The sequence below is a fragment of the Ictalurus furcatus genome, chromosome 19 (assembly GCF_023375685.1).
Source record: "Ictalurus furcatus strain D&B chromosome 19, Billie_1.0, whole genome shotgun sequence".
NCBI lineage: Eukaryota > Metazoa > Chordata > Actinopteri > Siluriformes > Ictaluridae > Ictalurus > Ictalurus furcatus.
This window is the reverse complement of record NC_071273.1, coordinates 11,330,434-11,344,164: the sequence shown is the minus strand read 5'-3', so window position 1 is coordinate 11,344,164 and position 13,731 is coordinate 11,330,434. Positions and strand designations below refer to the sequence as shown.

The 13,731-nt window shown below is 36.6% G+C and overlaps 1 protein-coding gene across 1 annotated transcript in view; it reads left to right on the top strand.

Moving 5' to 3' along the window:
• LOC128623133 (mucin-19) overlaps nucleotides 1-13,731 on the top strand; it is a 46,343-nt gene that overhangs the window by 16,226 nt on the left and 16,386 nt on the right. Inside the window, exons 13-29 of the mRNA XM_053650019.1 lie at nucleotides 321-334; nucleotides 774-1,004; nucleotides 1,284-1,433; nucleotides 1,581-1,675; nucleotides 1,760-1,927; nucleotides 2,699-3,039; nucleotides 4,326-4,473; nucleotides 5,486-5,640; nucleotides 6,649-6,787; nucleotides 6,969-7,067; nucleotides 9,563-9,763; nucleotides 10,099-10,341; nucleotides 10,494-10,650; nucleotides 11,096-11,209; nucleotides 11,411-11,546; nucleotides 11,634-11,662; nucleotides 11,818-13,644. Of these exons, the coding sequence (XP_053505994.1) occupies nucleotides 321-334; nucleotides 774-1,004; nucleotides 1,284-1,433; nucleotides 1,581-1,675; nucleotides 1,760-1,927; nucleotides 2,699-3,039; nucleotides 4,326-4,473; nucleotides 5,486-5,640; nucleotides 6,649-6,787; nucleotides 6,969-7,067; nucleotides 9,563-9,763; nucleotides 10,099-10,341; nucleotides 10,494-10,650; nucleotides 11,096-11,209; nucleotides 11,411-11,546; nucleotides 11,634-11,662; nucleotides 11,818-13,644 (4,247 nt within the window). The remainder of the gene's footprint in view (nucleotides 1-320; nucleotides 335-773; nucleotides 1,005-1,283; nucleotides 1,434-1,580; nucleotides 1,676-1,759; nucleotides 1,928-2,698; nucleotides 3,040-4,325; nucleotides 4,474-5,485; nucleotides 5,641-6,648; nucleotides 6,788-6,968; nucleotides 7,068-9,562; nucleotides 9,764-10,098; nucleotides 10,342-10,493; nucleotides 10,651-11,095; nucleotides 11,210-11,410; nucleotides 11,547-11,633; nucleotides 11,663-11,817; nucleotides 13,645-13,731) is intronic.

Here is a 13,731-nt window from a genome sequence, read left to right as displayed (position 1 = left end):
CCCCAGTGCCTTGAAAAGAAAAGCAAAAGGGCACGTGTTCACTGGAAGTGAATGGTCTGCAGTACACTAGTAGTATGCAGCACACTGCAGCTTTAAACATACCAGGTCACTAATTTAAAAAAAATAAAAAATTGTAATTAGTTAGTGTCATTAATATGAAATAACTGTGATTCACAAAAGTTTCATAAAATTTGTGTGTAACTAAAAATACATTAGCTATTCAAACTTGACAGCATAAACTGTATAGAAACAATTTATGATTTGACGTCAATCAATCGAAGTTTACTATATTTAGTTTTCTTATGTGTAAATTTACACAGACACCGGAGCATGAGTAGGATATGAATGTTCATTCCAAAATTATGGGATTTTTCATGAATACCAAATTTCTCATGTAAATGCTCGTATGATTGATTTATCAATAAATCCTCTCATATCCAGCTTGATAAATGAGGCCCAATGATTTGAAACTTGATATGATTTTGCAAGCTGAAATGTCCACTTTATATGGTGCATAGACTTAAAAGCACATTATATACTGTAATTATTATTCTGATGACAATCTGGCATGAAAATACTTTTTCAGGGTTATCAAGCATAACATGATTAGATCAGATTAATTGGTGAAACACCAGAGTCATGTAGAACATCAACTTATCATGATTTTATATGTGAGCCTGTGACAGCCAACAGAAAGCCACATCAACTAATAATCTATAGTGATCCATTTTAAAAAGGCTAATAGGAAAAGCATTATATTTATAACTAAATAGCGCAAACATTTTTACCCAAGTCAAGGTTCTTAAGTAAATGTATTAGAGTTATTGTAGCTTGTTACCTGTCTCTTACATGTAAAACATTTTCCATTTCAGAACATGCCACAGTCTATTGGCAGTCTTCGATGTTTGTTAAGGTCCAGACAACTTTTGGAATGAAGATGGAAGTCCAAGTTTCTCCTGAAGTTCAAATATACTTGTATTTGCCACAAAGTGTTAAAACTAGAGGTATCCCTGTTCACTGTGGAGACTATACACACTATGGCCAGTGACTAGGCCCCTTAGTTCCAGTGAAGGAAAATCAAAATGCAACAGCATACAAAGACTTTATTGAAAATCATATAACTCCAATTTTATGGCAAAAGTTTGGGGAAAGCCCACATGGTGGTCATGATTAGGCATCCACAAACATTTGGATATATAATGTATATCAATTACAGTCACTGTTTCTTGACAACATTGTGGAATTTATGTGTGTTTGTGTGTATGTACATTTTATCATTAAAGGTCTTTGTGGATCATACAACAACAACACTGAAGATGACTTCACTTCTAGCAGTGGTATTGTGGAAAACTCAGCACAGTCTTTTGCTCTATCGTGGACGCAGGGGGACTGCACACCAAATACCCCCCATGTCTGCATCAACACTGAAAACGGTACAGCTGATATTTTATCATATAAAAGGGAGTTACACGTAAAACATATATTATTTATTAGCATTGATTTTCTTGACTTTTCCTTTTTTTTGTATGATGTTATTTTTTACTGATAACATTGTGTTTTGGTCAATTATTTCTCTGTAGAGTTATTTGCTGAAGATAAGTGCAGCCAGTTGAGAAACACAAGTGGTGTGTTTGCCCAGTGCCATGACTATGTGCCTGTTAACACTTATTATGACGTAAGAAACAATTCATAGTTAAATTGTACTCTATGTTTTTATGAACAATTGCAGCAATTCTAAATGCAATATTTAAATCTACAGGCCTGCATTCAGAGAACCTGCCAGGCTACTTCTGGCTTAGAGGAGCGTGCGTGTGTTGGTCTGGGAAACTACGCTAAAGCCTGTGCCAGTCAGGGCATCACCATTGGTGACTGGAGAACAGAAACAGACTGCAGTGAGTCTTTGTTAATAGTTAAAAAGGGGCACAATGTTCAAGATTTTAAAACACCAACTACAGCATAACCTACTGAACTATTGTATAGTACCCAATACAATCAAAACATTACAAACCATATGATATAATTAGATTGACATTTATCAAATCATATAATATTGTTTTAAGGTTTAGAATAATGAAAAACAATACACACTACAGAATACAGTTTAAATTCAAATTTAAGTTGAACACAAACTAATGACATGGAATGCATTTTATCGATAAACACTTATGGATCAGTCCAATCAGTGAGAACTGGACCTTATGGATCTTATTAGCTCTTGCCCCAAATATTTGCTAGATGCATCACATAAGTGTTGTGACTGGCAGTCAATTCAATTTCATCCCGTACATGGTCCACATACTCTGTTGGGTATGAATTGACGTTTAGGCTACATAGCCTACACTCTGCTACACAATTTCCCAATAAAGTGTAATATTATAAACATAATACAACATCAATCCATCCATTTTCCATACCACTTATCCTACACAGGGTTGTGGGAGAGCCTGGAGGCTATCCCAGGGCACTCAGAGCACAAGGCATGGGTACACCCTGGACAGGGTGCCAACCCATTGCAGGGCAAAACGCACACCCATAAACACAGTATGGACAATCTGGAAATGCCAGTCAACCTACATTGCATTACCACCCCACAGCCTGTGTTTGATTGCGTGTGTGCATGGTGCCTTGTGATGGGCTTGCTTCCCATCTGTGACCCTGACCTGGATAAAATGCTTACTAAAGAGGAATGAATAAATAATTAAATTATAGGACATTCTGTCCCAAGCATAAGAGAACAAAAAGAGTAATGTGGAAGCAACTAATGGTTTTTATATTGCCTTCTCTCTGTGTTCCAGCTCATTCCTGCGACAGTAATCTGAGGTTTGATTACGCCATGCGGGCATGCAATCGTACATGCCGCTCAGTGTCTAGTCCTGACCCAACCTGTGACATGCCAGATGACCCAGTGGAGGGCTGCGGATGCCCATCTGGCACTCACCTCAACACACCACTCAAATGCAGCCCTCGTGCCCTCTGCCAGTGCAAATACTCAGGTGGAACAACGCCTCCAGGGCCCGTGGTTATTGATGGACGCCAATGGTATGCTGTGCTGTTCAGTCACACTGCTGGTAAAAAGGTGTACTGGCATAATTTAGATTCTCCTTGTTGGAGTAAAGAACTAAATGCATAACCACAAGTACTCACTCCAGTAAAATGAGTAGAAACATTTAAAAATATTCTAGAATATTATATATACATAAACATACATACATACATATATATATATATATATATATGTGTGTGTGTGTGTGTGTGTGTGTGTGTGTGTGTGTGTGTATGGGTGAAATCATATGTATACTACATTCATAGAAACATGTACAACCAACAAATTTGAATTTATAATTTTAAAAATACAAATAAGATATATGTAAATTATGCTGGATCTTTGTTTTGCAGCATTTGTGAAAATGGAAATCTCAAGTGTTCAGATAATTGTGGTAAAAAAAATTTTCTTTTACATATGCAATATTGAGTTGTCAATAAATGACTAGCTATATGCTATAATGACTGTGGACATTAATGGTTATAGTGTAGTGCTTATTTATGCAAATATCTATTCAGATAATCATATGGGGAAAGTGCAATGCAAAAAAAAAATCTGGCAGAAGTAGATCAAGAGCTTCGAATTAATGTTTAAATCAAACATAGAATGGGGGTGGGTGAAATGTTATCTCAGTGACACTGACTATGGCATGGATTTTGGTGCCAGATGGACTGGTTTGAATATTGCAAAAACAGCTCATCTACAGTAACTCAAAATGTGGTGAACAGAAAAGCATCTCAAAATGCTGCAACAACAGAAGACCACATTGGCTTTCACTCCTGTCAGCCAATAACAGGAATCTGAGGCTACAGTGGGCACAGGTCCACTGAAACTAGACAGTTTCCAAATTTAAAAAAAAAAAAAGATCAAGTGATGTTTTTCCAATGTTCAAATGTCCAGGTTTGGCTGAGCTCCTGACCTGTATCTCCAGGAGTTTATGGCTGATTGGATAAATGCATGAATGAGCAGGGGGTACAGATGTTCAGATTACAATCCAATTAAATACAATCAATATTCCAGTTCAATTTGCAGTAAACATTAATTTAAAAAAGCAAACAATATATATTGTTTTTTGTTTTGTTTTGTTTTTTGTTTGTTTGTTTGTTTTTTTTTTTTGTTTGTTTGTTTTTTTTTTAAAATTAAATTCACTGCAAAAATGAACTGGCATTTAACTTAAATTACCGTTCTAATAATTTTGTTAAATATATACTAAAAACATTAGAATTCCAAATTGTCTCTAAATAGAGGATTGCCATTGCAGGTAATTACAGTAATTTTGCATTATCTCAATGTGTCATATAAATGTGAGGCCTTTCAAAGTGTTCTTACTTTGTCCTCTAGACTGTAAAAATGGACAAATCTGTGTCCATTGTGCACAAACATCAGTTAACACAGCACAAAGGACATGTGAAAGCCTGAGCAAGCCATCTGTGAGTATTTCTACATCAGAGTACATGAGCTGTCTCACTGCAGAATTAGCTGAGATATAATTGAATCCATGCATCATCTTGTAAATAAGAATAAATAGGAATGAGTATTGGAATGGAATATCAATCTTTATCAATCTTTTAGTACAATTTAGTACAGCCTAGGCCAGACTGAATGAAAAAAAAATCTGCCAGATTTACACACATTTCAGAAATGTTGATTTATGTCATACACATATGCACATATGCACAGAAAGTGTGAAATGAAGACAAAATGATGAAAGAAATGGAATTTCTCAGAAGCAGAAGTTTTGACTCACATATTATTCAGCCATATAAAAGGACCTGAAAATGCTTAAATCTTTAGACAGAAAATGTGAATTAGGTGTGAATTAAGTGTGGTGAAAAGGAAATAATTCGACAAAAAAAGATATATACACTGTATCTAATTTATCATGGACAACAAGCACATCATGTAGGGAAACTGCTATGTTTAATTGTTTAAAGTGTCTCTGTGACTGTTATACCCTCATTGATGCTCATTGAAATGCCCTCATTGCTGCTTATTGAAATACCCTCATTGCTGCTCATTGAAATGCCCTCATTGCTGCTCATTGAAATGCCCTCAGTGCTGCTCATTGAAATACCCTCACTGATGCTCATTGAAATGCCCTCATTGCTGCACATTGAAATGCCCTCAGTGCTGCTCATTGAAATGCCCTCATTGCTGCTCATTGAAATGCCCTCATTTCTGCTCATTGAAATACCCTCATTGATGCTCATTGAAATACCCTCATTGATGCTCATTGAAATGCCCTCATTGATGCTCATTGGTGTTGAAAAAGCATAAGGTTATGTGTCATAAGGAAACGTAAAATAATATGACCAGAAAATGAAAGAATGAATGCAAGTACTATGATGCACATGCACTTTACATCATGATTGACAGACAGAAGTCAGGACTGAGTGTATAAATTAAACTGGTGTTTTTTCTGTTTCTGAATTGCCTTTATAGAGTGATGATGACAGCTGCATGAGTGGCTGTTACTGTCCAGAGGGCCAGTATGCGGACCATAATGGTAGCTGTGTGACCAAAGAGAACTGCACATGTGAATTCAGTGGGATGGTTTATGCATCTGGGCAGAGAGTGGAATCAAACTGTCAAATATGGTGATCAAATGACACATAAAATTGACATTTTGTAGTACTTTTCACAGTTTAAATGAACAAAAAAACAGATCTGTCACATGGAAAAAGTAAGTATGCCCCTACATTTATGACAACTTCAAATCCATAAAATTAGAATCAGGTGTTCAAGAAACTGCTCATGGAGTGCAGGTGTTATATTTAAAACTCTCACATCTAGTGTCTGGTGTTCCCTTTGTTATTGAGGTGTGTGGTGTCATCATGCCAAGATTTAAGTTGAGTTCTGTAAGGCCCTCAGAAAAAAAGGTTGGGGATATCTATGAATCTGGCAAGGGATTGAAAAAGATCTCAAAAGTATTTGAAACCCATCATTCCACTGTAAGGAAAATAATCTACAAATGGCACACATTTCAAATGATTGCCAATTTGAAGTTGCTGGCCATCAAATTCAGCTCAAGAGCAGATGATCTGATGCAAAAAGAAGTCTCCAAGAACTCCAAAATTTCATCACAGGATCTGCTAGTAAGTCTCTGAACTGTTGGTGTCAAAGTGCATGCTTCTACAATTAGAAAGAGATTGCACAAATATGACCTGCATGGGAGGCATGCCAGGAAAAAAGCCCTTACTGTCTAAAAAGAATATTAGAGCAAGACTACAGTTTGCCAGTGAGCACATAGGGAAAGACCAGGCATTTTGGAATAATGTGCTCTGGACATTAAACAAATCAAAGATAGAGTTGTTTGGCCACAGTAACAGCAGACATGTTTGGCAGATTTGAATCCCACTGAAATGTTGTGGGGGATTTGAATCAAGCAGTACATGCAGGGAAACCATTAAACATCTTGCAACTGAAAGAATATTGCATGGAAGAGTGGTCATAAATTCCAGCAAGCCAATTTTAGAGACTGGTGGACAGTTATGCAAAATGCAATACTAGCTTCTGAGGCCAAGGGTGTACTTACTTTTTCCACATAAGAATATCTTTTGATATTTCTGTAGAATAAATAATTGAACAAGCTCATTTTCTCTCAGCACTTGCAGAGGAGGCCAGTGGAATTGTCAAGGGGATACATGCCCAGGAGTGTGCGAAGTGTTTGGCAATGGACAATATAAGACCTTCGATTCCAAATGGTATCGCTTCGACGGCCACTGTCAGTACACACTGGTTGAGGTAAGTTAAGATCCTACAAATCGAAACAATTATTGTATGTAAAAAAACGAAATCTTTCTGAGTGGAATGACTAATGAAAATGTTAAGGTACAATCACTGATGTAATATTCCATGAACGCTCACCTGTTAATCTATAGTGTGTGTGTGTGTGTGTGTGTGTGTGTGTATGTGTGCGTGTTAGGGCGCTGGCACCAAAGGGCAGTTTTCCATTAAAGCAGAGAGTGTGCCTTGCTGTGATGAAGTTCTAACCTGTTCCCGCTCCATCTCAGTGACACTCAAGGTCAAATCTTTCTTTGTGTTATTCTGAACAAGCATTTTATGGCTATGTTCACACTGTAAAGTTAAGCGCTTTACAAGTCTGTGTTATTGTTTAAATAACTGTTTTTTGACTGCCATGAGCAAAATAATATGTTCAAGGTTAATTTCTGTTGTGATCGAGGTTGCATTGTGACATATTATCCATGTATCAGAATATAGTACCACATATCTGACACCCCTTGCTTACTGCCACCCCCTGTTTGTGCAGATGGAGTCAAAAATGCTTGATGTAAAATAATAATAATGATAATAATAATAATAATAATAATAATAATAATAATAATAATCAATTCTTGTCCTTTCCCATTTCTTATAACTCAGTTTTGTGGATATAAGCAATTTAAAGCTGCAGTACTGCGCTTTGTTTCTCTATCGCCATCTCTACATCTGTAAAAGAAGATGGTGGTGTTGTAATTTTGTATCTTCAGTGAACGGAGGAGAGACCAATCAGATAGGGTTTACAGGAAAATACGTGGAAATACTTGTGTCTTATTGGCTGACAGCTCTCAATTCTGCCAAACGCTAGCTCACACAAACAGCGTGAGGAAAAATGGATATATGCTGATTTTTTTTAAACCAGTAAAGGGGTTAAAACTGAAACACAAACATCCTCTGATGCTGAGCAGGAAGGTGTGTAAATATCTTTAAGGACAGCTAACGTACTTTGCATGTCACTGTTACGGTTAAACCCATACAATGATAGCTTCGTTGTGCCTCCCCTTAGCTAGCAAAACCAAACTAGCCTAATCTCATGTTAGATAGCCAAAAAGTTTTATATTTTATCGGTCTGGTAGTCCTGCAAACAATGATAAAACCGGAGGCAGGTTTTATTAGAAATTTATTTGAAAAAATTTAAATTTTTTTAAAGCAATTATCCCCCGAATGCAAGAACAAAAATGCATGCAAACAGTCTATTTAGAAGTACATTTTAAAAAGTTTTTTTATGGAGAAGAATCTGGGCTCAGCCCCGGATGATTAACAGTTCAACACCCCTAGTCTTACCTGTTCAGCAGAAAAAAGCCTTCAATCCCTTCAGATCTTGGAGATATCGCAACCTCTCAAAAGCCATGCTGATATTTATTCTCATTTTAGCATGGGCGCGGTCGCCTTCCCTTTTTGACTGCAGGCTCCTTGCAGTTCAATCTTTCTTGGTTTTGACAACAGGTGCTTCCCCAGATGTCAACGATGATTGCATGACAAGTTTAAATTCTAAGCAACTGTTGTAAGAACAAGCTACACTCCACCATCCTCAGCCCCCACACACGCGCTATAGTAGCCAGGTCTTCTTCTTTCTGTTTACTGATGTGATGTAACCATGCAAAGACAAATGTCGTCAAAATGACATTTCACACAAAATCTGACCAGACAGCTCAATTTATAAATCATTATTATTTGCTTACTGTTGTGAATTGGGATAAGGTAAGGAGACAGTTTTGAACACTAATTTTTATGTACTTGCTCAATAATTGATTTTTTGTTAATTTTTAACCTAAAAAAGTTCTGTACTGCAGCTTTAAGAAACTTCACTTTAATATAAACAGGCTACTTCATCCAACTAATAATTATTTCATCCAAAACAACAAAAAAAACTCAAGTTGTAAATATTAAATGTGAATCAGTTGACACCTCAATCCATACAGTATTTTATAGAATCGTTTGAATGTCTAAAAAATAATTAAGCACTGCAGTAGCCAAATTCATTGCTATCATAGCCATAAGAAATTAGGTGATATTTATCAGGGCCCAAATAACAATTGTGTGGTCCTCACCAACTTCCATAAACTGACAAATAATCTCAGGTGACAATAAAAGTAACCTGAATCTGAATCTGAAAAAGTGACTACAATTGAAATATTGAAATTAGGCTATTTATTTGTTTATAGAAGTTGGGGAGGACCACACAATTGTTATTAAGGCCCTGGTAAATAAAAACGTAGACTTGAAGACTTTCTTTTTCTCATGGCTCTATGACCCTAGATCAAACTTGATTTAGGTAACAGGAAACTTTCAATTCAATTACTGTTCACCAGACGATTTTAACAGGGATTCTACATTAATTTGATGGAAAGGATTACATCATTAAGTCTCATAAAAATAGTAAGAATCATGAAAACTTCATTTCCATTATAAGCATGCCCTTAAGATGATTTTTCTGTTCACTTTGTCTTAAATGAATTTGGGTGACTTTTACTATGAAATAAAAATTTTGTTCTATTTCTTCCAATGATTGTACAGTGTATATATATTCATGCACATAAAATTAATCCACTTAAAAACACATTTGAACAAACAAAAAATTGAGAGATTGTGACTGGCCATGGTTTCAGAAAGGCAATTGTGAGGTTTGTTGTGAAATTTGAAATGCTACTAATGACATTTTATTCAAGTAAATATTTATAGATTGTGTCATACTTGAAGTTTGTTGTAACTGAACATAAATTTGTTGATCTTGAACAGGTTGAACAACAGAATGAAGTGACTCTAATCCTGCATAATATGAATGTAACTCAGAAGCTCCAAGAAGGGTTGCGTGCCCAGTCACTGTACTCTGTCCACACTGTGGGTCTGTATATCATTATCTCTTCGACAAAACTGGGCCTCACTGTGATTTGGGACAAGCAAACCAGAGTCAAAATTGAGTTGCAGACCAACTGGAATGTAAGCAGCAGTTTATTTGTATTACCATGTAAATAGATTTCTGGCCTGACTGATTAATAATGGAGATGGCATGGATCTAGGATATAACCTTTTTGACCTAAACAAACCAAGAACAAGGTTATTAAAATGCCATAGTTTAGCCTGGTGTTAACTTGCATGCTAAAAGCATGCTCAGCAGTCGGGAACTGTCTGTTTCCATTTGAAGTATGATCCTGATGCTATAGGCATTTTTCTGCATGCTGGTTTCAGAGTTGTGAATCCAAATTCCTTGTGACCAGGTTTCCTTGTGTCTCCCAAGTCTGTCTTGTTCATGTTTCCTTTGTGTGTACTGACAGGGTAAAGTGCAGGGCCTGTGTGGTGACTTTGATGGGAAGTTAATGAATGATATGCTGAAGAGCAATTCCTCTCTAGTGGTCAGCACACTGGATTTTGGGAACAGCTGGAAGACAGCTGTACCCCCTTGTTCAGATGTGACCAAGGAATTGTTTCCCTGTGAACACCACTCATACTGTGCTGCTTGGGCGCAGAGACGCTGCATGATTTTACACAGTGACACATTTGAAGCCTGCCACCTAAAGGTTCTTTACCAATAATGTTTTTAAACAATGTTTATATTTAATTTTTTTTAAATAATATTTTCTGTTTTGCCTTTGTACAAACATGAATGCATCTACATTACATGATCAACTTTTTCAAGAAGTTTTCAGTATAGCTTTCTAATAACTTGCAGGTTGATCCAGCACCTTATTACCAGGCCTGTATTCTGGAGTCATGCTCCTGTGATTTTGAGGGCAAGTTCCTGGGATTCTGCACAGCTGTGGCAGCATACGCTGATGCCTGCACAACCCAAAATGTCTGTATCAAATGGAGAACTCCAGACCGGTGCCGTACGTGTCTTGCAGCATTGACAACATTCAATGTTACATTTTTTACTTATTTGTGGAAAATTATGTAAAGAAGACAGATATGTCCCTGTCTCAGTTATTTATGAGATTTTATCATATGCAATTCCATGATTATATATTATGTCAAAGTGTTTGTTGCTTTAAGTTTTAATCATAGTGTAACCAAGAGATGCCTTCTCTGAAACTATATGTTTTTTTTTAGATTTTATGTGCGTATAAGAATCTCTTTGAGAGTGGAAAAAACGCTGAGTTGTTAAAAATCATATGCCATTGTAATACAGAACACTCTGTCAATATAGTTTGGGGCTTCCCAGAAGTCACAGATAGTAATTATAAAATTACTTCCTAGTGGGTGGAAATGTAATCCTACATTATTTGCTAAGTGATGAGATCAAAATGTTTTGTGTGTGTGCTCTTTCTTCCACAGCGGTCTATTGTGACTATTACAATGAAGAGAGTCAGTATAGCTGGCATTATGAGGCATGTCCTAAAGAAATTGAGACTTGTGGGAAAAACAACAAATTCTCTGGAAAGCTTGAAGGTTTTCATTTTTCCCTTTGCATTTTTTCAGTTTATTTCAAATGCCCTAGTTCCGCTTTATGGACTGTAATAAATAAATCCATTAACTGGGTTTAGGTACTGGTTTGGTTGGTAGGGGAGATGATAAATATTTATTAAGAGTTTATTAATGATTGACTTTTATATGGTGATGAGTAATTAAACAGGCACATTTTTGGCTAAGGTTGTTACCCACGGTGCCCTACTGAGATGCCATATTATGATGAGAACAGAAGAATTTGTTCCAGTTTGGACAACTGCACCTGTTACTTCAACAACACTGTGGTCGAACCTGGTGCGACAGTGACACCAAGTGAATGGTGATTAGTTTTTATTTTATATGCAAATATAGTAAAATGTTTTGTTACATGGCCTAATACTTTATAATTTGTTTTCATTTGATATAGTACTTGCATTGGAGGGCAAATTATTTGCGGTGAGTTATAATAATTTGTTTATACTTACAACGTGTCAGTTTTGATCATTTTAATGTACTCATTTAAAAACAAAACAAAAAAAACCCCTGTGTATTAATGTCCATACTGGAGTGCATACTTACCCCCTCAACTCCATCTACAACCACAACTCCAGAAACAACCACAACTCCAGAAACAACTACAACTACAATTACAGAAACTACAACTCCAGAAACAACAACTACAATTACAGAAACTACAACTACAACCACAACTACAGAAAGCACAACTCCAGTAACCATAACCACAACTCCAGAAACAACCACTACAGAAACCACAACTCCAGAAACAACAACTACAATTACAGAAACTACAACTCCAGAAACAACAACTACAGAAACCTCAACTTCAACTACAACCACAACTACAGAAAGCACAACTCCAGTAACCATAACCACAACTCCAGAAACAACAACTACAATTTCAGAAACTACAACTCCAGAAACAACAACTACAGAAACCACAACTTCAACTACAACCACAACTACAGAAAGCACAACTCCAGTAACCATAACCACAACTCCAGAAACAACAACTACAGAAACCACAACTCCAGAAACTTCAACCGCAACTCCAGAAACAACAACTACAATTACAGAAACTACGACTCCAGAAACAACTACAGAAACCACAACTTCAACTACAACTACAGTTACAACCACAACTACAGAAAGCACAACTCCAGTAACCATAACCACAACTCCAGAAACAACAACTACAGAAACCACAACTCCAGAAACAACAACTACAATTACAGAAACTACAACTCCAGAAACAACAACTACAGAAACCACAACTACAACTACAACCACAACTACAGAAAGCACAACTCCAGTAACCATAACCACAACTCCAGAAACAACAACTACAATTACAGAAACTACAACTCCAGAAACAACAACTACAGAAACCACAACTACAACTACAACCACAACTACAGAAAGCACAACTCCAGTAACCATAACCACAACTCCAGAAACAACAACTACAATTACAGAAACTACAACTCCAGAAACAACAACTACAGAAACCACAACTTCAACTACAACCACAACTACAGAAAGCACAACTCCAGTAACCATAACCACAACTCCAGAAACAACAACTACAGAAACCACAACTCCAGAAACTTCAACCGCAACTCCAGAAACAACAACTACAATTACAGAAACTACGACTCCAGAAACAACAACTACAGAAACCACAACTTCAACTACAACTACAACTTCAGTTACAACCACAACTACAGAAAGCACAACTCCAGTAACCATAACCACAACTCCAGAAACAACAACTACAATTACAGAAACTACAACTCCAGAAACAACAACTACAGAAACCACAACTTCAACTACAACTACAGTTACAACCACAACTACAGAAAGCACAACTCCAGTAACCATAACCACAACTCCAGAAACAACAACTACAGAAACCACAACTCCAGAAACAACAACTACAATTACAGAAACTACGACTCCAGAAACAACAACTACAGAAACCACAACTACAACTACAACCACAACTACAGAAAGCACAACTCCAGTAACCATAACCACAACTCCAGAAACAACAACTACAATTACAGAAACTACAACTCCAGAAACAACAACTACAGAAACCACAACTTCAACTACAACCACAACTACAGAAAGCACAACTCCAGTAACCATAACCACAACTCCAGAAACAACAACTACAGAAACCACAACTCCAGAAACTTCAACCACAATTCCAGAAACAACAACTACAATTACAGAAACCACAACTCCAGAAACCACAACTCCAGAAACTTCAACCACAACTCCAGAAACAACAATTACAGAAACTACAACTCCAGAAACAACAACTACAGAAACCACAACTTCAACTACAACCACAACTTCAGTTACAACCACAACTCCAGAAAGCGCAACTCCAGTAATCATAACCACAACTCCATGTAAGTAGTAAATACTACTACCTCTGGAATGTAATTGTATTATTTTAAATGTTTAGCTGTTTTATAAGAGGTTTCACAAATATTCTT